Genomic DNA, 27,797 nt, shown 5'->3' on the forward strand with positions numbered 1-27,797 from the left:
ATGAAGAGGCAAAACGTGAGGACCCTCGCCCTCATCATCTGCACCTTTACCTATTTGATAGTCGGCGCCGCGATCTTCGACGTGCTGGAATCCCGGAAGGAGACGACCCAGAAGGGGTATCTGGACCAGAAGAAAGAGGTTCTGCTCAAGACCTTCAACCTGTCCATGGAGGACTTTGACAAACTGGAGAAGGTGGTGCTGGATTTGAAGCCGCACAAAGCTGGGGTGCAGTGGAAATTCGCCGGCTCGTTTTACTTCGCCATCACAGTGATCACCACCATAGGTAAGACACTGAGATTATGTCTCGGGAACTTTGGCTTTTATTTTACTGCAACAAAAAAAAAAAAGTTGATATATTTGATCAAACATCAGTTTCTGATTCATTGGAGGCCCGATTCATGACTGTAAAACCAGACTGTTAGCCAGCTGTTTTAACATCACATCAAGACTAAATCCTGAAAGGAAGATTGTAGCACCACAAACATTTACAATCAACACTTATGGGATCATAATATTACTATGAGTAATACAGATTGAGGATATTCATAAACTCAGTGCAAAGTAGCGCACAACAGGTGGAAAGTGCTACAAATCCCCATATGCTTCAATCAGATATCCTTTCTTGATCAATGGGTATTCAGAAAAGTAAAAATAGCTGCATTTAAAAATAATTATTAATTACTCTAAGTATCTAAAAAAAGTACTCATGGTGCAGAACAAATGGCGGCTGTGAGTGTTTTATTATTATATATTAGCCTGTATTGTTTTAATGCGACATATAATTTTGCTGTTGCAGTTTGTTTGCTTACAGTTTTGTATAGGCCTGCTGTGTAGTCTAATCAATAACAATGCATCTTATTTTATAAGAGCATCCTATTGTTTTGTGTAAAATCTGAACGTGCAGAAACTAGCATCTGTAGCTGTCTGACACATGTTTCAAAATGCATAGAAAGTGGAGAAGTATAACGTAGAATTAGATGGAAATACTTAAACAAAGTACACAAATGCAATGATACTTACTTGAGTACAGCAGCTGAAGACATAGAAAACATGCATGGGTACGGAACACAATATGACATGCTATAATGATAGAGGTAATACCATACAATTCCTTATTATTTATAAACTTATTACGCTCTAAAGTCTGATAACATGGCATTAAACTTCCTATTTACAGGATGATTATAAGAGCGACAGCAGAGAAGGTTAAAAATACCATAAATAAGACCATCTTACATAATCTGAGTTAACTTTATCACATCAGCGTGAGGTTTGAAACCCCTGTATTGCAGTGTTAACATATGTATTGCTTCATGCATACTCCAGAGATATGAGACCTTTTTTTTTTAAATTGAACCCAGACAAACAGGTTATCATCAGAGCCTTTCATACAAGGGCATTTTATCGAATTGTGGCATTGAAAGGGGTTGCATCAGAGTCAAAATTGCAGCAGCAAAGTCAAGGGCTTATTGAGGACAAGCTTCTCTCCAAGCTCATAACTAAAGGTTGTTTTTGGAGAAGATGCTCCGGGAAACTTAAGTTATGAGACATTCATTTGCCTCTTCTCTTGTGCTCTTACTCATTATTCCTGCTCCAAAAGGTCCTGCAACACCACAGAGCTCCCAGCTCTTTACTCACTTTATCACATAGCCTTTAATCTGAGTTTATTTCATTTCAACTTCCCTCTGCTCTTTGCATAACACTCTGCTTGTAGCTACAACTCCAGAGTAGACTTAGTCAGACATGTTAAATAGTGGAAGACAAGAGCAACCAAAATAAAATATGCATTGTTTTCCTTTGTCTGATAATTTGTCATCTTTATGTTTCCACCTTTTAAAGCAGCTATATGTACGTTTTGTAACAGCGACCACTGAGGCCACAGGTGGTAATTACAGGCATTGAATTTGCCTTAATTTCTCTTAAATAAGTTGCTTTGAAGACATGTTTACCTGTGACAGACTAGAACACAGTGTAACAGGAGCGCAAGTAGAAAAAGGGCCATGAAGTCAGCATCTAAAGTTTGCTAACATCATAAACTACTGGTCATACCAAACCAAGTAAGACTGAAGTAGCAAAATACTTGAGCGTATTGACTTGATAAATGTTGCATTTTACTGCTTATAAATTCAGCTATTTATTTATAAGAGGGAGATTGTGTTTTTATTCTTATTTTAGTCCCATTGTCTCGCTTTAACATCTCCTTTTCATTCCCTAAAAAGCCGTCCTAATTACCTCCTCTCTGAGTCTTCCACCTGTGTTTAGTGGCCGGGGCAGTTGTCAGTAGTGACCTGTGACTTGTAACCCTATCAGATGGAGGCCACTAATTGTTCACTAACCCAAGCCCGGGTGTCTGTAACCGCATTTTGTAATTGTGAGCCCAGCGGCTGCTACAAACACAGTGATTGGCGTTTCAGCCTGCCATTACGTATTAATGGCAACACCAGACCCTCGCTGTTCCGTTGTCCTCCTGGCACACAACATTAACACTGTAGATATTGTATACAACACATTGGGTATCCACATGAGAACACATCATTTCCTGGGAAACTATGACCACATTTTCCTATTTCTAAAATGCACAACCGCCAGTGGAAACCAACTAACACATGACAAGATCTGGCCCAAGCATGCTCTACTAATAATTTAGCCTAAGTAATGGAGGGAGGACAAGTCATCACTTTCCACAGAGGAAAGAGGAGGCAGAGGACAGGGTGTCCATTTACTCACCAAGTGTGGAGGGGGGGGGGAGGATGTGATGTTTGTGAGAAACATCAGAAGGGGAAAATAAATGAGAAAGTGCTTTCCAGATGGAAGGAGTGGATAAAAGTCTGGGGATCAAGGTGTCCTCTTGGGTACAAACTCAGTGAACCACTTCCAGGCGTGCACGTCTCGTCATCGCTGCATACGCTGAAGACACATTGAACTCACCGCCCAGGCTGCTGTTCAAGGTTAACTACAGACCACATAGAGGACACATGACACACCGTCTTACAAACATGACATGGCTCATATCTTGTGTGTGTTATCGGATGGGCTGTATGACGTCTGATAAGGGCAGGATCATGTTGTGTTATTCTTCTTGGGCAGCTGGCTTGTGTTTGTTTTTGTTCATCACACGTTGACATACATGTCATTTTGTGTAACACACAATATTACCGTACTGTACCGTTACTTAGCTTACTAAACATTGCCATATATCTTTAAATACATTTTTTCTAGAACCACAATCTTTCCTTTAGGTTAACTATACCGTGGTTGCCATGTGCAGGTATTGCAGTAAACAAATCGTCCAGTATTGATGTTTTTGTATTTTTTTAACTCGTGTTGACACAGCAAATTTAAAGGGTTGGTTCACACAAATTTAAAAGAAAAGAAATCTTAGTTATCTCCAGCTGTGTCTCGCCAAGCAGCTTTCATTTTGTCTGTCCAAGATTTTAGATATCTGTCTCTGCGGTTTCTGCCAAATTCAATGGAGGCGGACGGACTTTTGTTTTGTAATTACCTTCTAGTCTTTTAAAAAAAAGTATGTGTTCTGTGGATTATCCAGATTAATAAGGACAATGATTATTGATGTTAAGTTCTTTAAAGTTGTGGAGAATAAATCTCACAAAAGATTACTTTTTGACTTCTGACCTCTAATATCTAATGTCTGAAGTCATCACCCTTCCTCTTGGCTCATAAATAAAAACGTGTTTAGAAAGGACCCTTTAAAGTCACCATATGGTTGTGGTTAGAAAAAACAAATCCCTCCTGGATTTTTATTATTGTGAATCACTTCTTGTTAAATACTTGATGTTCAAAGATCATTTGGCATCTTGCAGATTCGGTAGACATGACCTCAGTGTTTTCCAAAGAAGTAGTCTGTGAGACTTCCTAATTGTAGAGAGAGGAAGGAAGTACAAATGCATTCAGAGCATGCAATCCATACGAGTCGCTATACTCCCAACAGGTAGCATCCAGTCACCATTAAAGCCTTGGACTCTGTGAGGAAAATCTGCTGGTTGGTTTGCGGGCAACACTCCTTTATCATTTTAAAAGTGGCTTGGATCAGAGAGCTGAAGCCCTTCCAGCTCTGGTTTAGTTGCTCCGTCACCAGCAGTGCATCAGTTGTTGATGTACTGGAAAGCTACCAAGTGTGGAAGCACATTAGTGTGTGAATGTGGAGCAGGCTGTCGCTGAAAAAGCGCCGCAAATCCTCTCTGGGTCAGTGCATTTAATGGTTCTATATGTGGACTTGCAATGAATAAAATATCCGACCATTTTTCTATTTTTACGTTGACTTTGATTTGGCACCAAGCCCGTGTGAATCATTTACAGCCGTTGAATAATTAGAGGTCATATCCTGAATTATTGATGGTAATTACTTACATTATTATTCAGTCAGCTTAAGTAAGTGGTTGAGTGCACAAAGAATATAACTCTTACCAGCTATATTCCACACGGACTCCTATCGTCACCAGACAGACAGACAGAGGGAGATACATACTTCAGCACTCCTCAGAGAGCGTCAGCAAGGTAACGATACAAATAAATATACAGCTGCATTGCACTCAGTCATCTAGTCATATATTGGCATCATTAGTGAGACAATAGAGATGCTTCTATGGGGTTTCTCTGTATGAAGGTATGGGGGGAAAGTGCTTTAATCAAAAGCTTTTAATTCAACATGTATAAACATAAACGTGCTGTCGCTTTTTTCAAGTATAATCACCTCAAACAGAATGAAGATTCTTAGACTTTTCTCATCTGTCTGTAATCCTGACTTTTCCTCTGGCGCTACCACGAGTTTCACATTTGTGGTTCAGAGACCATTACATCTACTAAACACCAGCATGTTTGCATTGTCATTGTGAGCATGTTGCTAGTGTTACCATTTAGTTTAAAGCTGGGCCTTACATCCACACAGAGTCGCTTTTTTCTTGTTTTCTAATGCTCCCAGTGCAGTTTTGTTTGTGTTGTTTCACGATAAAGACCAGAGCTCAGCTACTTATTGAAGTTATTCTATTCAGATGAACAAGCCAAGAAATACCGTAGAGGCTTTTGATTGTTTGTTTTTTTCTTTCATGGAACATTTTTCTTTTTTTTATGTGTGTGAAAAAGTGATAACAAAAGAAGTACAGACAAGAACATGAACTCACAAACAGCTATGGGGATAATACAAAGTAAAACAGACGACAAAAACAAACGAACATCAGCGTTCTCAGTAGTCGTGTTTCCACTCACATATTCTCTTGTGCATTTTGAAGTATTGCATTAGAAATGCTGAATGGAAACTGCAAAAATCTATAACACTTTTTGCCTTTCTTCCAAAAACAGTTGATGCGCTAAGTGGATTATGGAAAGGCCTTTGCTGAATAAGTTCTGACGTAGTGAACGATTAACTCGTAGGACTGATCAGCTGCTTCTGCTGTCTGCGTCTTGTTGGATATTCTCATAACGTGCAAATGCTTGTCTTCATCTCCCGACAGCATGAAACCTGGCCAACAGTAGCTGACATGAAAGGACTATGTAAAGGACGTCTCTCCATATTGTTCTCGTAGATGAGTAGATGACTTGTTTTGTTTCCAGATGGCTACTTCTTCTACTCTGTTTGGCGGATTACAGACATGCCTAGCCTATAGCGCTAACTTCTCACCAGTTTATTTGCTCCAAATTGGATGGTGGAAAGGTGCCTTATTCCCACTTCTTTTTTTTTTTTTTTTGCAATATTTCAAAAGCTCATTCAAAATTTGCTGGACAATCGATTGGAAACATGGCTACTGACACCTCTGAAAACTCAGTATTTAGAATTGTTAGAAAAATTAAATTAAATTGGAAGTGCTTCATGCAGCCTATCTTTAATGAATAAATTGAGAAGTAATGGTATATAATCAACCAGAGCCGAGTTTACAGTTTAATTGGATTAAGGAATTGATCCCGGCACTGCTGTGTAGCTGCTGCTGTGTTTTAGGGGATTTGGGAGATAAGGTAACTGTAACTCTCTCTGGTGCTTGCTTTCAAGGGCCCTAAAATTACCTTGCATAACCCAATGTTGTGCTCTGCAGTGAACCGCTGTCCTCCTCAATTATCATGCAGACACACTGAGATGTAATGTGACATAAAGCTGTTGTTGTAAAAATTCAAAATTTTCACGAAAGAAAAGGATAGCTCTGTTTTTTTTTTATTTATTACATAACAGACTTTGTAAGATCCCAAATTACACAGGATGAATGGTACATGACATTTATGTGCATGTTAGCAATTTGTTAATTAAGAAAAAACAGTGGACAGTCATTGAGTCAGTGTTGCCTCGAGCTGATAGGATGACTAACGTTTGATTGACTCTTTGTGGGATTTGCCCGTCTTACAGTTTGTGTCACTAAGGTTACAAGAAGATCACAAACTTCATAATAAAGACGGCTGTAACTGTGCAGCTGAGTGAGACACACTGGTCACGATAGGTGAAGAGGTAAGGAACAAAGGTAACGTCCCTTCAGACGTAATTTAAAACAATGCTGAGCAAGTTGACATGCTGGCAGGTGTGGACATTGAAATCCACTGTAATGATTATAAATGTCACAGAGATAAGATGTGTCATGTCAAGTCGGCTTCTCTGGATGGAGCGCTCATCCACTGCTGATTAGGATCATTGTTTACAACCTTTTTGGCTTCTTACACTGTTGAATGATACAGTTGATACAGTAACATATTTTTTTTTAAATAACATTTTGTAAGTGTATCGTATGATCTGGATTATAAATTATACCACTGGGTATTATAGCTTAAACAGAGGGATCGAGGTGTACAACAAGATAAAGGGGAGACCAACACAAGCTGTTGTCCATGGGGAAATAGAAAAACCACAGCTTTGTACCACCTGATCCGGTCAGAAGAGACGACTCGGACCACAAGCCATGCAGGCTAAGGAGAAGGGAAGATGCGAAATGCCGGGATGTAAGGCACTGTGAGGAGCAGGTGCTGCAAGTGTGTCGTTTTGAGAGAGGAGCTGCGTCTTCGACTTTCACAAGGGGGGAAATTGGGTTAAAATGGAAAAGGTTATGTAAATTTGATCGAAAAACACGTTGAAGATGACTGAATGAAGTGAATGATTTTGAATGAAAATCATTAAATTAAATTAGATAGGAAAAAATTGATTTGACGGGACTTTCCCACAATTGCACATTGTTGCAATATGGCAACATCCTTCTTTATTAATCACCTTGCAACCCCTAATATCTATCTTGTGACCCCTACACCGTCCATCTTCCCGCTGTGATCAATGACTGTGATTACGTAAGACAATAGAGTACCGTTACTAGCGATGGCACCGACATAAATACATTGTGAGCTCACAGAAACGCGTGAAATGACCACGATCTCTACAACACATTACATGGTGGTGGTGGCACAGATTGTGTTTGGACTCATTGTTTCTCACGGAACATGAACACCAGTCTCCAGGTGAGAAAACTGTGCTTGACCTTTCCGTGCCACGGCCACGTAATGTGTTGTTAACATGTCGTGATCATTTCACGTATCTCTGTGAGATCAGATTGAACAGATTTGAAGCCTGTCCTCTCACCATGTGCTGGTTAAGGTTACCAACTGGCCAAAATCCCATCATTTATTTTAGTTTACACCTGAAACCAGACAATAATTATAAAGGAGATGAATGCAACTTTCAACTTTGTTGATTTGTTTAACATAGTTTACTAAAGTTTCTGAGTTTACTAAGTGGAGCTGAATGAGCAATAAACCTAAATAAAGACGGCAGCGCTGCAGTGTATTTTAATAGGATCTTTGTTTTCGTGGTCATATTTATTGTCCTGGAGTTACTGAATAGGATAAATATTACAGAGCTACAAGGGGAAGTAAAACACACCGACACCTCCATCAGCGAACAGTTGTATAAATAATTAGACACGAAGCAAACAAATCCCTGTGTGACAAAGTGTTTAATGGATATTACATGTTATTTCCAGCGCTTGCAACATTCAGTCTCGTTAATTAAAAGCGCCTTAACAATATTGCTTAGATTTTTAGCATCAAAGGACCCAATTTCACTGAGCTGTGGGTCCAAAGTGAGTGTTCAGAGAGAAATGTTGAAACAGCTATTATTGGCTGAGAAAGCTTGCTGCTGTTCTGGATCAGAAGGAGTAACGTCTGAGAAAGTTGACAGAAGTGACTCTCATTGCTGCTGCTGCTCCGTTCACATGACCAGCGAATGTTTACCTATTGTGCGTCTGCTTTATGCTCCGCTGCCTCAATGGAAAGTTGAACGCTTGCCTGACTCACTAAACAAAACATGACTTTGTATTTATTAGACTTCATAATCCAGTGGGGGCGGACTGGAGTTTAACCAAATAAAATAGTAAACAGTAGTGGGATCTGAAACTCTTGCACTTGAAGTTTCCTACTGATTTTCTTCCAAAGTATAAATATACACTGACTGACATGTAAAGTCTCTGCTATACTGTGGCAAACTGACTCCTGTGAGGTTTATTTGACCAGAAATGAGAACCCCTTTCTCTATTTTCTTTTCTCTGAATAGCCTATAATCTCATATCCTGGAATATTGAATTGGTCTCTACAGCACAGAGCTTTTAGTGTTGGCTGGACACAGTTGCTCGATTTAATGTCCTTATTATTCCAGTTGGAAATTTGAGATTAACTGAGATGTGTCTCAGTCATTTCATGTGGTATTCAAGGGCAGGACCTTTGTTTCCTACTGATGGGGTAAATCTTTATCAGCTGGCACTGTTGTTTCTAGCAAACATTACTGAAACCCGAGTAAACAGTGTTTTGTTTGGGGACTATTTTTAGCAGCGGATTAACACACATTTGATCAACTCCAATTAAAGTAGAGTGCCCATGTGCATTGGAAGGTGTGATATGATGATGTAAGATATCATAAATCTTGTTAGGAGGACCAATTCATGGTTGGTCTTTTCACCAGACTGATGCTGGAATGTATTTCCATGGTCTACATTTGTGTGCATGATGTATCATTTGGGTGTTTTTCCATGAACAGTAACAAAGATCATAAGTGACTGACTGAAACCCAAAGGAAAATGTGTTTCAGTGCACCGTGAGACTGACTGGCTGTGAAAGTGTCATGGGGCTGTGTCACAGCGTTTCTTCTCTTGGCCTGAAAAGGAAAGGTATTGGAAACTTGTTCAGACAGTTCAGCTGGGATGTGATTCCAGGAACAATGTAACAAGTTATTGTTGCTCTTTGCTTCTGCAGCAGAGTATGACGCAGAGAGAGAGAGAGGCTTTACAAGGAAAGTTCAGGATTCAAACCAACCTTTCGCTCAGTGTTGCTTATTAGGAAGGTTTCCACCAGAATGGGATACTTGTCCTTTGATTTGGCAGGTTGTGATAATTTGGGCTATTTATCAGGCCCCTTTTTCCTCCTATAATGAAGCCCCATTCAGACATTCACCCTTTTGTGTAAATCTGACGGAGCGTTAAAATGTTGGTCTGATGTCTGAATAAGCCCCCTGCACACTTGTTGATAGGAAGAGTGGAACAGGTAGACTTGCAGGTAACCGAAAATTGAGGAAATTCATCTTTATTCATGAATCATCACAGAACAACAACAAAGATCCAATAAGAGTGGACTGAAAACCAGGACTTAAATACAAACTAATCTAACGAGGGTGTGACGTGCAGGTGAAGAGATTTGCGGAGAAGCCCAGGTGAGGGGAATGAGGTTATCAAGGAGAAACACACTGGGAACAGAGCAGGACTAAGCTGATTCAGAGGAGGTGTTTATGGAGTAAAAGGCAGTGAAGAGACACAGGAGGAAAAACACAGCATACAGAAACTCAAGGAAGGGAATTGCCCTACTATAATGGATATAATTGGGTCAGGTGGGTGCTGGTATTAAAAAAACCCTGACCTGAGCATCACAGGGAGTGTGAACATATCAGAATTCCCATATTTGAATATGTTTGGTTGAATGAATAGCCTAATTGTTTTGTATGAATTATAACTGCAGGCGCAGCCCCTTGCGACGGCTTGACGGCTCTTTCTTTTAATTAATTAATATGCTGCAAATAGCTTCTTATGTTTATTTACAATTCATTCAGGCTACCAGGTAGAGGGCACTCAGTGCGTTGTGGCCATTTAATGTAGAGATTTGCTTTTCCCCCCTAACATCTACCAATCGATTGGCTGAAGTAGGTAAAACTTTAGTCGACCACGATCTTCTTTGGTTGACTACAGCCCTACTATGTAAATGTCCCGACAGTAATCTAATTGTTTAAACTGACTGAAAGGACGTTGCGTTGCGTTTATGCACAAATGTGGGAGACGGCACCGACAAAAGCATCTAGATGTTTTTCTCAATGATGCTTAGGAGACACGATGTTATGGCCCTCACTGAGCCGCAAATTGTCTCTTTATTTCCTCGAGAACTGTCTGAATGCTGATGTGAACACGAAGCTCAATATGTGTACATTGGTGTGCGTCTGGTGTGTATCTGTGTGTCCTTGTATGTTTTACTGGGTTTGAGCTACTGTACAGTGACGTATTTATATTCTCCCAGCACACCAACACACACACAAACCGCTCAGTGTAAGCCAAGTTTCTGAGAACCAATATCTGAAAAATGGTCAACTGACAAATGACACACAAATGATAGCCTGCTGATTGAAGTTGCAAATTCAATCATAAAACCAGTAAAAGCTGCATTGTAGGGGGAACAAAACAACAAAAAAACTAGCCTCTGCTGCTATAAAAAGACGAAACACAGCTAGTCACACAACCACACCAAAGAAAGTCTCCCTGAGGAGCTCACAATGTCATGAAACACAGCTCTCGCACACATTTCTCCCAGACAGAAGGGAGGTTATACCAGTGTTTATTATGTGCCCAGAGCACTGAGCTGTCTCCCTCCCCAGCACACAGAGATGGTGGAGGAGCCTCTGTGGCATTTTCTGCCTCACTGAGCCAAATGAAAAATCTTTCCACATCAAGCATGCAGGTTCCTCAGCAGCGTGGAAATCTTCTAAACACTGAGGTGAGAGGCGAGGAGCTAATACTGTATGTTTATGGTTCACGCACAAAACAGAGCGCTTTCATTGCTGTCCTTATCATAACAACCTGAAGTGATTTTCTCACAACTCACTGGCTCCTGACGGCTACAACCTTCTCCTTGTGTTGAATGCTTTGGTAACCCGGGTGTTGTATTAGCTTTACGCTACTCCAACTGGCTCGGAGCAGTGGAATGATTCGGTCGGACAGTGCCAAGCCACAGTAGCTCGCCTGGCATATATACATGTACTGTCTCCCAGGGGAATTTGTTTTCCAATTTGTTTCCAGCATCTGCTTAATCTCTCAACAAGCCAACCTGGATGAAGTGGACTGTCACACACTGGGGCCTAATGATAATAACAATAACAGTGATAGGTGAGTTGTGTTTACCCCCGAGGGCTGCTATCGGAGTGCGAGCTTATGAGTACACGTTTAATATCCATACAAAAAAAACACAAGCGCCCTGTGACAACCTTGGGCTAAAACAACAGGCTGCTAACCTATTTTATGTGTAACAATCCTAATATCACAGCTGTCAGTGTTATGTGTCTGCTACTCGTTCACATGCTGGTTGTGTGGTGGAAAACAGTGCTAGAGTATTTATTGTTTCTGGCAATTTGTTCCAGTGGGTACTGAAGAGCAATCTGATTGGTCAAAGATGCATTTCAAGCAACTGTGTTGACCGATAATGACACTGGCTGCCATGTTCTTTTTTTTGTTTTGTCAGTAGATGGTTTTTATAGGAACCACAATAGAAAAAATCTTTCAGAAAGAATCAGCTCAGTATTCCCAGAAATTTTGTGGATACTGGAAAATTCTGCACAGTACAATTTAAGCCTAATACCAACATTTGTTGGCAATGAAGGAAATAGTTACTTTGCGATGAAGCAGAGCAGAAAGGTTGGTGATATGACGCAGGAAGTCCAGTTTGAGTAACAGATCCATTCATTTGAAGGCTTATTTTATTTTTTATAATATTATTAAAAATATTTTACAAATCTGGAAAGTTCTAACGGCAACTATAGTATCTTTTGTTGCAACAATTGCGAGGTAAACAGTAGAAATACAGCGTCAATGTTGCAGAGTAGCAAGTAAACAGGGTTTGAACTTCTTTCTCAGCTCACATTTCTTATGTGTTTCACGACTTTCACGACTCATTTTTATACAAACCAGTGAAACAATGGTAAGAAAGAAAATGTGTGCTGTTATTCTCATATTTAAACTATTACCGCACCTTCCTTGTCTCTATGAAGGCTGGCTCTTCCCCCCCCCCCCGCTTTTGAGTGTGGCCAATTAGAACAGCAATAACAATGTTTGCCTTCTGCCATGGAGGTTGGTGAATTCAAGTTTCATGCAGAGGGCTGAAGTTGTATCACGGTCCAGAAACGTTGCTATTTTATTAACTATAACCACAATCTTTTCCTTGACCTTAACCAAGTGTTTTACTCACCTTAAACTTGCCTTATTAACCGTTTATTTCAACCCTGTCTCCAACAAAAGCACGTTACTGTACAACTAAATTAATATTCTTAATTACGCTTTAAGGGGAGTGTATTTCCTCTTGGATAACGGTCGCAGTTTCAAACACGTGGTTAATGTTGTAAATTGAAACAAAACAGAACAGAAACACAAAAAACTTAACTTGGTTAGGGTCAGTCAAAAATCATGGTAAAAGAAGTTTGTTTGTTATATAACTTGAATTACGGACATAAATTAACGAAAGTCAAACCTTTGGTTTCTAACAGGACACAAGCAGCGGTCTGCTGGCTGAAAGTCTTTGTTTGACTCATCCGTCCATCTTGACCTACTACATAAACGCACCTCTGCAGACAACAATTAGAAATGTATTTGTGTATTTGAAAATGTAAAAACACTGACATCTAACATACTTAAAACATTGTTATCTCTGCCCAACATTGGTTCACTATGTCTGTTCCTGTAAGCTGCATAGTACTTCATTGACTAAGACAAAGGCTTTTTACTGTGAAAACTGTTAAAGAGACACTCAATACTTTTTCCTTTATCCAATTTTGGTCATATTCAATTGATAAAGCCTCTGAATAATCCTATGTATTTGTTTTTACTACACTAATCAGGCAGCGCCTCCCACTTTCTAGTAATCCAAATACAAAGCAGGGAGCTTTTGAACTCCTTCTTTGGTGTTTGAGCAAAAAGACATCTACACTAGCTTGCCAGTAATCCTATCTGCTATCATTGCAGCATCAAAGAGTAATGATATTCATGGTCTTTGGTTACTGCACTCCGTGTAACCCTTCAGTAAGAAAACAAAACAGTAAATGTACTCTAGTTTTAGAATGAACAGATGCCAATGTATGAAATGTAACCCACTGTACATGCAGGATGTCCCCGCACACACTCGTATTTTTGCCTCATAGAAACAGAAACTAATGACTGCTGTGTGCCACAAGATGAATTTCAACACTATCCTTTGTTGAATTCACATTAGACACATTGTTACTGTGTCATGATCTAATAAATCAGTGGGACAGTCTGGCTGTTTGGGCTCCTAATGAATATCAGGCTGGACCGTTGAGCGAAGTGACATTTGCGTGTCCTTATTATAGTGGTTTTATCCTCCAGACTGTCTGAGTTTGCCACTTAAGAAATGCCACCAAATAACTCAAAGTTAAGACACCCTTTGGGGAAAAAAAGAAGCCAATTACAAACATTTTCCTGACACTTCAGTGTGCACACGATTCATAATAAAAAATGTTACTTGACCTGCTTGGTATTTAAATTAATTAAAATAAAAATGGCACTGATGTAATAAACCTTATCCGTCCACTTCTCCAAGTAGGTTAAAACAAATGCTCGGGATGGATTTGCAGATACTGTGTGCCCCAGTCTGGTAAGGTGAACCTGCAGATGGAGCGGAGCTGGAGCAGACGCTCCCCGTCTGTCTGCTCCTGCCATATGGGCAGCCTGAGGCGCTGGTTACCTCACCAAGGTGACAAGAAACACCCGACACACAGTTAAAACTGGACGGTCATTCACACTGAGTTTGGACAAAGTTATACAACTCTACGTGGTTCAATTTGAAGTTTGTCCGCAGCAAATGTTAGCATGTAAAATTATCCGCTGAGAAGAAACAGCACCCAGGGCTTTAAGGTCACGTCAACAAGGATGAACAGTCACTCTCTGCTTGTACTGGAGATTAAAACTTTGACCTTACAAATACACAAAATTGTATGTAAGCTACTGGCATCGTCTTTACCTCTTACCATTGTAACACTTTACTTAAAGGTGCAATGTGGAATTTCTGGCCACCTGCTCCAAACAAATAGGGGGCAGCATTTCCTCCCAATATTGGATCCACACAATCTAAATTCAGTACTCGGATACAAAAAAAGATAGCCAACCACTAACTAACAGCAGGTCAAGAATACGCAAAATTCGACCAATGCACGGAAACTATGAATAAAACAAGTGCTTTATAATCTTAACATGTGACGTTAGCAAATAGTTTACGTTAGCCATTTGTGTGTTTATGCCACTAATATGGAGCTGCACAGTGTATGAACGCTTTGATAGTTTGGTTAAACTACTTCAATAGGAAGAGAGTGGGTTGCTCTGGAGACAGACCTCCAGTTAGTAGCTGCGACTCGAAGTCAGCAACTACAAACCCCAGCGCCGGGAGTCACAGCGGTTTGGTGTCGCTGCCTCTAAACTGCTCTAAACAGCAGCAACAGAAAGTTTGCAGATCAGTTGAGGAGTTGGGGCGTCCAGGACCGTGATCAGATCCCCAGTGCTAGCGTTTGCACCGGCTGGATTTTAACTGAAGGAGGCTGACACCAAGATAAGAGTGGTTTCTGCCACTTTGGATTTATTCCAATAAACTAACTTTCAAAACGTACACAGACCCTGTACCTTAAACGTGGTTGAGAAGCCCTCTGGGCTGCTCTACTTCTTGGTCCTCTCATGTTGGACTGAGGACAGACTGGACGCTACAAAGACTCACTATCGTCTCTCAAGGTAAGTGGTGTTACAAGAGAGTTCTGTTTGATATTTTATCAGTTTTGCCGCAGAACAATGATATAATCTCAAAATAAACAACAGACAACGTTACGTCAGCAGTGCAGTTAGGGGGTTCATATAACACCTTAATAGGATCCATTACTTGATTTCATTGCATTTGGTCATTAAAGCCAGGTGCCAGCATTAGCCTCATGCATGACGTGACATCTGATATCTTTACAATATGGAAACGAGCCCAGTCAGGCAGCTCAGCCAGGACATTGATGGGCACTCATATCGCCAGTAAAAAGCCATTGTCAAAGGACCACACACACTCTTTGTGAGAGTGTTGATGTGTGCACTGTGTGTGCAAAGCACACACAATTTCCTCATATGGGTTTGTGCATGTGTGTGTATCTTCAGTGAGAGTTATTATCAGCCTCCTTTTCTGTTAATTACAATGTATGTAAAGCCATTGGACTCGACTCGACTAATATTGAAGTCAAAACAAAAAGAAAAACTGAAAATGAATTATTTCAGTCAAACCGGGAATGTGTGGAGTTAAATAGTAACAGCGTTTACTAGCTCCCTACCCACATGTAATTGGCTTCAATAAATATGACTTGTCTTATATTTCATGGTCAAGGTTTCTTAAATTTAGGAGGTCAGCTAGAAGTTGGAACAAAATATCTTTTGTAAAAACAAAACTATCCACCATATTGCACTATAAAAACATCTTAAATTAAATAGTTTTTATTGCAACATGAGACCTGAAATAGATCTTAGCTAATTAGCCAAGTTTTTAACAGTAGGCTACAGCTAGCCAGGCTCTGCCCAAAGGTAAAAATAAAAACCTACCTCTACCAGCACCTCTAGAGTTCATTCAATAATGGTATCATGCTTCTCAATTAACTGTCTGGAAGAAATTTACCAAAATGTCTCAATATTCTTTTAAAGTAGCCACTCATGGGTCATAAATATGTCCTTTTTTTATTGTAAATACATCACAGAAGTGAACATTTCTTTGATAAGGACATCTTAAATTTGGTCATTTATTGTGATGGAGATAGGCCTATGTGCTGAGTGGGATATAATGGAGGCAGATCACAAAGTGCCATTCTGAAAACCACGCCCACTGGAGGGAAAACAACCCACACCACAACCAACGGCTGAAACGCAAACAACATGTCTTTAGCTAAAAACATCAGATGTCAGAATGTCTACCAAGGATGCGGTTAATAACTGAATTGATAGGACAGAGAAGTTAGCTATTAGCAAGCTACTGTAGTCCGCTAAATGTATGGCACTTGCAAGTTGCTAATATAATACTGCATAGCTTTCTGATTGACCCTTTTCTGTTTTTTTTCTAACAGACGAAAGAGCCAAGAAGGCACCTCCATGCAGTACAAAGTTAATGGAAAGCACTGAATTGTTCTCCCCTCCGGTGTGGGCGGGACTTAATTGCGCTCTGACTCTCTGTAGTTGTAAAATAATTAAAAAGAAGTCAGTTCTCTTTGGTGAACAAAGCACGTCATGTAAACACTGTTTTCTAATTCTCCTCAAACATCGGCATTGTATTCTTGTTATTCATCAATGGGCTGATAAACTGGTCTCTCTATGGGCTCTAGTCTAAAACAACATCATAAGAATGACAAGGACACCCTGCGATATGTACAGGATGTAATTTCTGTTTGCATTTTTCAATTAAAATTCTTTGTGTTACTAGGCACTGAGGTTTATCATTGTGCCTACGTGTGTTCCTCTCATTTAATCCAGAGTCTTTTCCATATTGTCTTCCTTTTTGCTGTGTAAACTGATCTGTGTGTGTTATGTGGTGCCTCCCCCCTTAGCCAACACATGTCAGTTTAGGGCAGCATCTGTTCCCTGAGAGCAGCTGAACGAGCTAAACTGGGGCCAGAGCGTGTACGCATATCGGAGGAATCAGGTGTCAGAGCCAGGTGACTGTGCTGCAGAGGCTGCGAAGAAAGAGCAAATTTTAGACTGATGGGACAGAGAAATATATAGAGAAAGGAGGGTGGGAAGTCAGAACTGGAAGGAATATAAATGTGGCTGAGGGAAAAGAAGCAGCAGAGATAGCAAGACAAGCAGCATCTATTTTTAAAAAGAGCATTGGCTGCAGTCCAAATTAACAGAAATCACAAGGCAGGCGTGAAATGACAATGTCAAACAGAAGGCTTGTCACATATGCTTTGTTTTTTAATGGCACCAAGCTGAGCTATTTCCACATGTAATTTCTCACATGTTGGACCACAAAGACCCCCTCCAGTGTGTCAGGAATAACAACCATAACATTTTGTCTATGCTCTACAGTATCGGCTCTCTTCACCGTGTCGTGTGTGCAAAAACAAAACGCTTGTTTGGAGTGCAGAATAATCAGAGGCAGTTAATAATGTGTGAACCACACTTGGCCCAGTTCCTAGCCTTCATGTAAGCGTGTCTCTGCTCTTTTTATAAACACAGAAAAAGAAGATGATCGTCATCATCCTCACCACCATCATCAGCAGTGACATCTGTGACTAATTATGCCCACTGTAGTCTGGGCAAGGGCTTCCCAAATGTCTCTGTCTGACGTACTCCGACAGCCCAGTCAGATTAACTCCTTCATCAACATTCATGTCCCTAATTTGTTCGTGGTGATTGATTTTAAACTGAATGATTATTTTCAATCAATTACACAGCACTCTCAATATTTAGTTCAGTTTGGTCAAGTTTGCAGTGGTAGGACAGTGAAAGAACCAGGATGTATCCAGTGCTTTTAGCTAAATTTGGCAATATAAAACATTTATCCATTTGATATTTCAACACTTTATCCATGACTGTTAGTTAAGCATAAAGCAGGGTATGCTTTAGGGCGTGGCTACCTTGTGATTGACAGGTCGGTGCCACGACAGACTGGGAGTTGTCTGTGTTTTCGTCTGACAACTTTACCTTTTCACATTGTGTTTTTAGTTCATAAAAGTTAATTGTAACATTAAGGTCGCCTAAATTACCTCTACAATCTCGTATCACTTTTGGTGGCAAAAACGTAAGATGGTGACGACCACAATGTTGAAGTTAAGGGTTAAAAAGGTTAGTCTAAAAGGCAATGGGTTTGTCTATGACCAAGTCCAGTTTTTATATACGGTCTATGGTCCATCCCAACCACCTCCAAACACAGACTGTGTCCTTATAATACGTCTCCTGACTATTCAAATTAAAGTGCACTACTTAAGTACCAACAGTGAACGAGAACAACCTGAACTATGCCAATGGTTTATCTATTACTTTAAAATATGTATTTGAATTATCTATCCACAACTTTTAGCTGTCTATTTTAACCATTTAATGATTATTAACTATTTCAATTTCTCTGCTCTCTTGCTAACTCACATTTTAATTGCAGCGTTGTTAAGCTACATTATTGTGGATCTATTTAGTAATAGTAATTTCATTCTCCATTTGTTGGAGAAGTGGAGCTATTCCACAATCTTTCCACGTACCCTCTCGGGTGTAAGTATCTCTGGATGGGAATCACTGTCCAGGCTCATTATGGAGTTAATAGACAGATAACAGGGCACATTGGCTCAGCAATCATGTCGTTATTCTGTGTGTCTCTACTCGTTTTGACTTCATATTGTTATCATTCTTGGCAGTCAAGGGACGGCATATTTTGCCGTCTTGACAGCTGTTTACAACATGGGTTTTAGCATCTATTCCAAAAAAAGAAACTATTTCAAATTCTAGTATTGCATTACACGACATGTTCTCGCTTTCTCTCGCTCTCTTTTTCTCTACTTGCCCACACAGGCACACTTTTAAAGCAGATGGCCCAAATGGAGCACTTGAAACCGATACGTCTGTTATTTGAGTTGACCACCTAAAAGCCTGGAAAGGAATTGGAGTTCCTACATTAGCAATGACTACAAATTAAATACTTCCTACCATCTAAATTACATTTTAAAGCTTTAAATGTGCCTTCTATAATGGATCTTTTTATGGACTTACAGTGTAGAGCATGAGTTATGTATTCAAAAACTGTTTCCATTTATTTCCTTTTATATTTCATCCTCCTTTCCTCTCCTACCCTTACCTCCTCCTCCTCCTCCTCCTCCTCCTCCTCCTCCTCCTCCCTCTGCTCCCCCGTTGTGTATAGTATCTGTGTATGTGAACCCCGTTTTAGTCCAGCTGTGTTGTGAGTTTTAAAACAAGTCCATATCAACTGTGTATCAGGTACATAAATCATGTGATTATTTAATTAGTTCACTCCGCCAAGGATCTCACACTCTGCATGGAATGCCTTGCTTACTGACCTCATGGAAAACTGCAGCCTGCCAAGGTTTCCTTTCATATCCCCTAAAAAGGAACCTTAGGAGTACTGTTGGAAATAGACCATGATAGGGATTTTTTTGTTTTTTTTACGAATGCAAAACACAAGACTAAGACGGTCTGACACACACAGACACGCTTTTGATTTTCAGATAACATGTGAATAAATGTGGGTGAATTGCGTGTGATGATTGGAGGGGTTATATTACAACACAGGTACATTCGGGGAACAGAGTTACAGCTCTCTGACGTCTGGTCGCTTTGGTCTTCAGGCTTGCGATGCTTTAATGTTTGGGCCTCAGCTGTGAGCTGGACGAGAGCACATGCTCCCAGGCCCGATTTGGAGCCCGCACAGGATTAACCGAGTTAAAGTGAACCCAGACAGACGCTTTGCCAATGCGTTGTCTCCTCTGGTGTTACATCGGATTGCTTGAGATGAATACATCCCGTATCCCCCGCTTTCTCTCTCTCTCTTGTACTGTCTGGACAGGTTCATCGTTCACTCTCAGGGTTTATAATGAAAGTTTGATTAGAGAGATTATTCTTACTATTTTACAGTCTGCCGACAGCAACAACAGAGTAGTGTCGTGTTGACACAGCTGACATCATTGCAAGTACACAAGTATATCCCTGCAAATATTCTGATCCAAGTTAGAAAGTATAGTGTACAAATGACTGATGTCTGAAGTAATTTAAAGGTACTACCATTGATTTATTTATCTTAATTGTGTACATGATGAATGAACTGCATTTATATAGCCTCTTGCCTTGTTCATCCATTCACACACACACACACACACACACTCACAAACTGACGACAGTGAGCTACCCTGACTTTAGCCAATTAGTTCTAGTTGTATGTATAAACCTAACCAAACATAAAATAGCAGATCAGAAAAAGGTCATATGAATGATTGGCAGTGGTTTTGGAAGAGGCTGACAACCAGTTTTGTTATTTATGTTAGATATGAAAGTCTGGTGCATTGAGGCCTAATGTTAAAAAAATGTCTGTTTTTATTGTTGCAGGACCAATAAAGTTGATTAACTGATGGCCCTTATATATAGGCTGCCATATCTTACTATTCAGTTTTGTACCTTTGCTGCCTGACTGAACAATACAGCTTTGAAGTTTTAAGAAATAGCCGCTAAGGCTTCTTTATAATCCATTGAAAACAAATGAAGCAACTATGGCTTTTTTTCTAGATTCATAATTTCCCTCATTGACTTTAAATATGAATAATGTTTCCCCAATAACGCATATTCCTCGAGTTCTCACAGACATTAGACAGCCGCTGTCAGCAAAACCTTGTGGGTCAAAAGCCGGACAGAGTAATGGACAGAGACGGGAGGACCGGAGTTTGTGTTTGAGTGCCTGAATAAACAATCACGGGGTTGTCTGGAGTTTGAGGTGTCTGTGAGTGAGAATTGATGGTGGTGTGGGGGGGTTCACGTTCTAGATAGAGATGGGACATCATTTCGTGGGAAATACAGGATCACAGTCAACTTTGACGACACATCTTTTGGTGTTTTCTGTGGAAGTCCTTAATGCTAACAAGGGGACAAGAGTTACAATGTGTCGGGTCGTGTAATGATGTCTTTGGCCAGACGCAGCTGGAGATGAAACGGAATGCTGCGGAAACAGCATGCTGGGAAGCAAAGTGGGCCTGTGCCAAACGGATGACATGATGGGTGTTTATTTGCACGGTTGTACAGAACATTCCTCAATCTGCGCAGCATTTTAGATAAAATGACGTCATACCAGGATTGCTGCTCGGGCCACCTGTACAGTGAAGAACTAGACTGGCCATATACGGCCGAATATTTAGATTCTGCGTAACACCTCTGAGCACACTTCAGCCGTGCAGAAGGAATTTGTTTACTGACAGTCGTGTCCTCTTAGTAGAGCTGTAACTTAACTACTGCAGTTCCTCAGCTTCAATAGGAGTTTTTAACTAACTGCTGATGTGGGAACTTTCAAAGGTTTGTGCTTGTATTTCAAATTTCATCTCAATTTGTTATATGCTAGATCATAAAATCTTGTTATTCCGCACTGACAGCATCATATACGTGTTTATCAGCTTAATCAGCTCTTCACAGAAGCTTTATGATGTTCAGTCAGTGATATATTTCAGACTCAAGACGTGGTTTACAATGGCTGCGCCATTTAATACATTGCTCATCATTCATCCAAATGTCCCCATAATTCACATATATTTGGTCATTTTGAAAAGATTTAGACCAAACCTCATCACTTTTACGGATGACAGCGAAGACTTTGTGAGTTTTTCCAAAAGCAATTAACAACACGAGATGGTATCCGATCGTTACACAAAGACAACAGTATCCAGTCGGCTACTGTTTTCACCTTTACCTCTGAGTCTGCAGTGAAACCCTGCACCACAGACACTCAACACACACACACACACACACACACACACACTGATGAGTGTGTTATACAGCGTGACACTGTTTGGTCTCCAGGGTGCAGAGATGTCTGAGGACATTATCAGTCACCACTGAAACCCAGAGAGCTGCGCTGCCACCAGCATTTCTGTTGCTGAGTCCACGTCCTGAAGTCTCCTCTCCAGAGACTCTGTGGAGACATTTTGTTCGAGATATATGACATGCAATGTTTCATAATGCGATTTATAATCCCAATTTGTACCATCTAAAAACACATATTTCACCTTTGTGTTTTTTGTTTGTATGCTGATGTGTCTCATTTTTCAACAAGCGTCTCCTTGTTTTTTAACAAATTAGCCCGGATAAATGTGCCGCCTCTTTGAGAATCCCGCCCCTTTAGCTGAGGCGATGTGCTTGATGAATAGGTTGTGCTCCTCATCTTGTTGGCGAGAACAGATTGTTCCTCATCAATGAAAATGTAATTGAGTGACAGAGAGCTGGAGACCTGGCAGGCCCATTATGCCATTCTTTGATGTATTTTCAAAGCCTGCCTCATTAATCAGTATAATGAAGACTTTGGATGCAGTGGGTGATGCTGTGTGTTTTAGAGGTAGATACCACCAGGAAGGAACTATACACACTGAGCTGTCATCTTTGCAGGCAAACTAGGAATCACAGCACCAAAAGATAAAACAGCAGCCAAGCATCTGTGATATTATTTGCATTGCTACAGATGAGCAGTGTTGGAAGATAACATTTATTTAGTACATCTGAATGAAGGTGAATGTGGCACATCACTGAATAAAGAAGTGTGTCCATCTGCTGAGATGAATGAGAGGATTCAAAATTGTGAAATTAGAGGGGAAAAGATGTATTCAAGACTTCAAATTGTATTGGCAGTGTTTTAGAATGGCTAGGGTATCGCATGGGGATATTTCTGCTCTCTGTGAAATGATTTGTTTTGAAACCTTTAATATAGTCTGCTGCTAGAGGCTTTAATGTGAAAGATTGGCTGTAAATTATGATTTTGTAATGAGAGGCAGCAGAGAGGAGTGAATTAGAGTTTATATGGTGCACCTGTGTTCTGCTGACATGCGTATGCCCAAGCCTCGCCTGCTTGTCAGTTTTTGCCTAATAGGTCTTTCAAAAGCTCTTATCGCTTTTCAATGTTCAGCCTCGGGTTGCGGCAAAGTCTTTGATTTTCCTTTTTATATGTTGCAACAATTCTCACACAAATTGAGAAACGGAGCTAAATTTAGAGGGAATTACTGTTTCCATTGGAAAAACCTGATAGCCTATAATTTCCCAGATGTCTCCTCTGTGGGTTTTTTTCCCCGTCTCTCCGTGAAATATGTGCAAATAGTTGCAGCCAACGTATTGAGTATTAACGCTTTAGCTTCAGCCGGTGCAAGAGTCTGGGGGTTCTCCAGATGTCAGTCAAACCTCTTTGTTTGGTCCATTGTTTTTCTCACCTTTCAGAGCAGTGTAGCTGCACTTTTCCTCTGCCAGTGGCAATGACTGTAATCCGTGTATACAGAGCGAGTGGCCCTGATGGCGTTTCCCTGCATGCCAGGACAAGCCGTGGAGACGTCCTGTCTCATGATAACTGTGTCACTGCTGCGGGGGAAGCCAGGGGAGGAGAGGGGAGGAAGAGCTTGTCATGCGGGCCTCTCCCCTCTCTCACACGTTGGCCGGAGCGCTGGGCTTGTCGCCTCCAGCTCCTGCGTCTGCAGTTGACGAGCACTCCAGTCGTCCCCACATCTCGATAAGCTGCTGCCTGCTGCTGACAGCTACTGACAGGCCTGCAGCTCATCCTGTGTGCTCACCTGAACACAATGTCCTGCTCTTTCTGTAATGAATGAATGGTCAACAAGTGGATTTTACCTTATTTGCTTCTACAGTGTTTGATATGGCCAGTAGGTAAAGGTAGCCATAACTAACCAATGTTATTGATATTGCTGTGCAACTGACAATCATAAGTCAGTTTTCTATCTGTAATTCTACAACTCGTCTGTCTGCGACATTGTACGAATCTGCAAACCACAGCTATGTTGAGCGACACACATCGCATTGAGCAACTGTTATTGAAGGTAACGTGGTTTAAGAGCAAGTATTACAAGCGAGAAAGTGCAAAAAGAGTGGAGTGGAGAGATGGTGATATCAGTCAAACATAGGACTTTCACAGACGAGGCCGCTGTTCGTGTCCCATGTAAAACGCTTGTTAAATAACATTACGTAAGAAGGTTCACTTAGGATGGTTGTCATTTATTTACGTTGTTATGGTCGTTACGTTACTTTGTAACGTTATTGTTTAAACACAAACCATAATCTTTTTTTAAACCTTTACCAATTTGTTTTGTTGGCTAAACCTACACAATCATTTCACAATGTTAACCATGTGGCATTGGACGTTTCAGCAAGCGTGATCCGAGTCTGATATAATGTGTTATGAAACATATTTTTGATTCAGAAACTTTGACTCCAACGTATCCTGTGGTTTGCAGACATGTACAACATGTACAATTTCTTTCTGGCAACTTTATGTACTTGTGCTATGTTTAGGCATGTCAGATATACTGTATTTCTCAGACCTTCATCAGGTAAACTTCATGTAGGCAAACCAGAAAGTGATGAACTCAATGTGTCGGGTGTTTTTGAACTGTCTTATACAAAAGAAGCATGTTTATTATGTGATTTGTATTAAAAGATCTTAACCTACCTAAATATGCCCTGGCCTTGACCAAAATGTATCCTCACTGAATCTTCATCAACCATACTCATTTTCACTGATCTAAACACCAAAACAGAATTGTAATTTTGTATGGGGCATGATATGAAAAGGATTATTGTTCTGTTCTGGATAAATGGGACTTTTATGATGGGCAAAACATGTAGTACTTCATACACTGGGGGTCAATATTGTGTACCTTTGGCTGCTTGTCAACACATTGGACAAGTTCCCTGATGAGAGGCTAATGACAGAACACAAATCAAGATGCTGAAAATTTGTTTTCATATCAAACAGTATTTCCATTGGATTCAGCCACGAGTTAAGTCAGAAATAACTACTTGTGCAAGGTTGAAGTAAATGCAATTTGGAATTATGATATTTTCTGATGCAGCGCTTGAGGGGAGCATTGTACCCTCTCAAATAGAAGTAATAATGCAAATTTTCCTCAGAGGGTTATGATATTAATATATATTCATGATGGACCAATATATCTTATGGATATTCACAGACCTGTGCTGTAATGTTGGAGAGCAGACCTACTGTATCGAATAATGCATTTCTGATTAGCAGTATCCACTGGAGAAAAAGTAATCCACAAGTCACTTATAACACAGGCCAAAGGAACTTCATGTATGTTGTTGCTGTTATGGTGGTTGAAGAATTGAACATATTATACAGCAGTGATTCACACCTACGGGTGCTTGTACCCGTGGAGGAAATGCTTCTGCAGTTGCAGCATAGGGGTAGTTGAAATATTGTGGAGTAGGTCAACTTTAAATTATGGAAATTAGTAAGAAGAGATTGAAGTAATAGATAAGCTTTGAGTAATAAGTAATTGAAATAGATAAAAGTATTGAATAATAACTTGAAATTGTTAGCTAGATAATTGGTTAATGGTTAGTAAAAGTAATACAAAATGGTTGAAGCGAATAGAAGTAACGGATAAATTGCTAAAAGTATTGACCAAACATTTGATATGACTATCTTAATGGTTGATCTAAGCTAAAAGTAAATTATTTTCATTAAACGATTGAAATAGAAACCTTAACTAATGGATAAATGGCTGAAATGTGCAGTTGTCTACGGTCATCAGAGAATCAGTCTCCTTGGTAAAATGGTTTTAATAAATCTGCTACTAACCAGTTCTCATCAGTCATCTCTCGGTCATCAGAAAATGGGATGAGTGTCTTTGTGGGAATGAGATTAAAGAAGCAAAATGTCTTTTTGCGCGTGTCAGGTTTTTCCTTCCAGAAGGAGATACATCAATTGTAATGGCTCTCATTTTGGCGGCCCAACTGGGAGACCTTTAAACAGATTTGGCACCAGACAGACAGATGGCTCAACCGCACGGATCAGTGTGACAATAAAACCAGAGCCCAAAGAATTAAATCAACCCCTGGAGTAATTACATTCAAACTATTGGTCAACCTTTTCCATTTGCTGAAACCATTGTTATCAGGGACATCATCTGTCGGCTCCTGTGTGCAACAGGTCCCCATGCGGGGAATATATCTCAGCCGGTAATGATGTTGCATGCAAGGGTTCTGTATATAGGAGTGAGAGGATGACGTCATAAGACAAAAGGTTGACGCTTAACCTGAAATGTGCCGGAAGGAAGGACAAATCCATACTGAAATTCATGAGCTCTACAGTTTGAGTGCATACAGAATCACTCAGAGTCAGTGTGAGTCATCCCGTGTCTGAAATCGGCTGGTGGTGAGCAGTCGAGAGTATTCTCCACCCGGCCATTTCAGTCACTGACGACACAATAGATCTATATAGTAAATGGTTTATTAGTCAGTCACGGTTTAGTGGGAAATACATTATTGAAAAGCTCCTTCAAACTTTGTCATGTTCTGCATTAAGCTGCTTAACTAACTCAGAATTTGTATGTCATTTTTTTTGGGCTGAAGACTCAGTGGAGCGCACACAGACCACGCTGCTGACTCATTCTATTCTGCCACAGGGCCGTTATAATCCAAAGATTCAAAAAACTGCAGGACAAAGAGTGATTTTACTAAATAAACTAAATAAGGTCCAATATTTGCAATGTATCCTGTAGTGTCCTGTTTGTTTGATCCGGAAAAAGGTAGTCCTAATTAGGTGCAAATGTACTCATTAGCTGAAGTCACTTTGCAGAGAGTAATTGTCAATGAATTATTCAGGCCCTCTCTCCCATACAAGACATCAATACTTGTTCATTCCCGCCACGCTGCTGTTCATTCTCATCTTCAATTGCATCCTGCGTCTGTGAAATGAAGAGTCTTTGAATTTATGAGATCTGCTGCTCAAAGAATACAAATTGTTTGTATCTGTCTACTCAGGGTTTGACTTTCCAAGCCTCCAGCCTTCTTTTCTCAGACCCCCGTCTGCTGCTCTGCAGATTTGATTAGTTCTGCCCTAGTAACCCTGCTCCTTTCTTCTTCTCTCCCCCAGGATATGGCCATGCAGCCCCCAGCACATATGGAGGGAAGGTGTTCTGCATGCTTTACGCCCTCCTGGGCATCCCTCTCACCTTGGTCATGTTCCAGAGCGTAGGTGAGCGTATCAACACCTTCGTCAGGTACCTGCTCCACCGCCTGAAGAAGTGCATTGGCATGAGACACACTGAGGTCTCCATGGCCAACATGGTGATCTTCGGCTTCATATCCTGCATAAGCACGCTGTGCGTGGGGGCACTGGCCTTCTCATACTTTGAGGACTGGACCTTCTTTCATGCTTACTACTACTGCTTCATCACGCTCACCACCATCGGCTTCGGGGACTATGTAGCGCTGCAGAGTAAGCAAGCTCTGCAGAACAAGCCGGAGTACGTGGCCTTCAGCTTCATCTACATCCTGACGGGCCTGGCTGTGATCGGAGCCTTCCTCAACTTAGCAGTTCTGCGGTTCATGACCATGAACGCCGAGGACGAGAAGAGGGATGCCGAGCAGAGGGCTCTTCTCGCTCACAACGGTCAGGCAGGTGGACACATCCACTGTTCCGCAGACCAGGCCTCCTCCTCCTCCACGCCATCTGGGTGTGGCGGAGGAAATGGAGTTGGAGGTAGCGGGGGAGGGGCGGCAAGCCGGGGTCTACGTAACGTTTACGCTGAAGTGCTCCACTTCCAATCTATGTGCTCCTGCCTTTGGTACAAGAGTAGAGAGAAGCTGCAATACTCCATACCCATGATCATCCCACGTGACCTCTCCAGCTCGGACACCTACATGGAGCAGGGGGAGGCTTTTTCCAACCCCCTGCACTCTAACGGCTGCGTGTGCAACTCGGGCATCAGCTCAGTTTCCACTGGTCTACACAGCATCAACAACTACAGAAGACTCAATAAACGCCGAAGCTCCATCTAA

At 40.8% G+C, this 27,797-nt stretch overlaps 1 protein-coding gene across 1 annotated transcript; it reads left to right on the forward strand.

Moving 5' to 3' along the window:
- Positions 1-27,797, forward strand: kcnk3a (potassium channel, subfamily K, member 3a). The gene is made up of 3 exons (XM_076084498.1): positions 1-283; positions 26,890-27,472; positions 27,521-27,797. Exons 1-3 carry the CDS (start codon positions 1-3, stop codon positions 27,795-27,797), a joined length of 1,143 nt encoding a protein of 380 aa, XP_075940613.1.

This window comes from Anarhichas minor, unplaced genomic scaffold (genome assembly GCF_050575085.1).
Source record: "Anarhichas minor isolate MPS153535 unplaced genomic scaffold, ASM5057508v1 ptg000136l, whole genome shotgun sequence".
Classification (NCBI taxonomy): domain Eukaryota; kingdom Metazoa; phylum Chordata; class Actinopteri; order Perciformes; family Anarhichadidae; genus Anarhichas; species Anarhichas minor.

Coding starts and splice junctions, on each gene's coding strand:
- kcnk3a (XM_076084498.1), top strand. CDS start 1: ATGAAGAGGCAAAACGTGAGGACCCTCGCCCTCATCATCTGCACCTTT. Junction 284..26,889: donor CACAGTGATCACCACCATAG/GTAAGACACTGA, acceptor TCTCTCCCCCAG/GATATGGCCATGCAGCCCCC. Junction 27,473..27,520: donor TCCTCCTCCACGCCATCTGG/GTGTGGCGGAGG, acceptor AGGGGCGGCAAG/CCGGGGTCTACGTAACGTTT.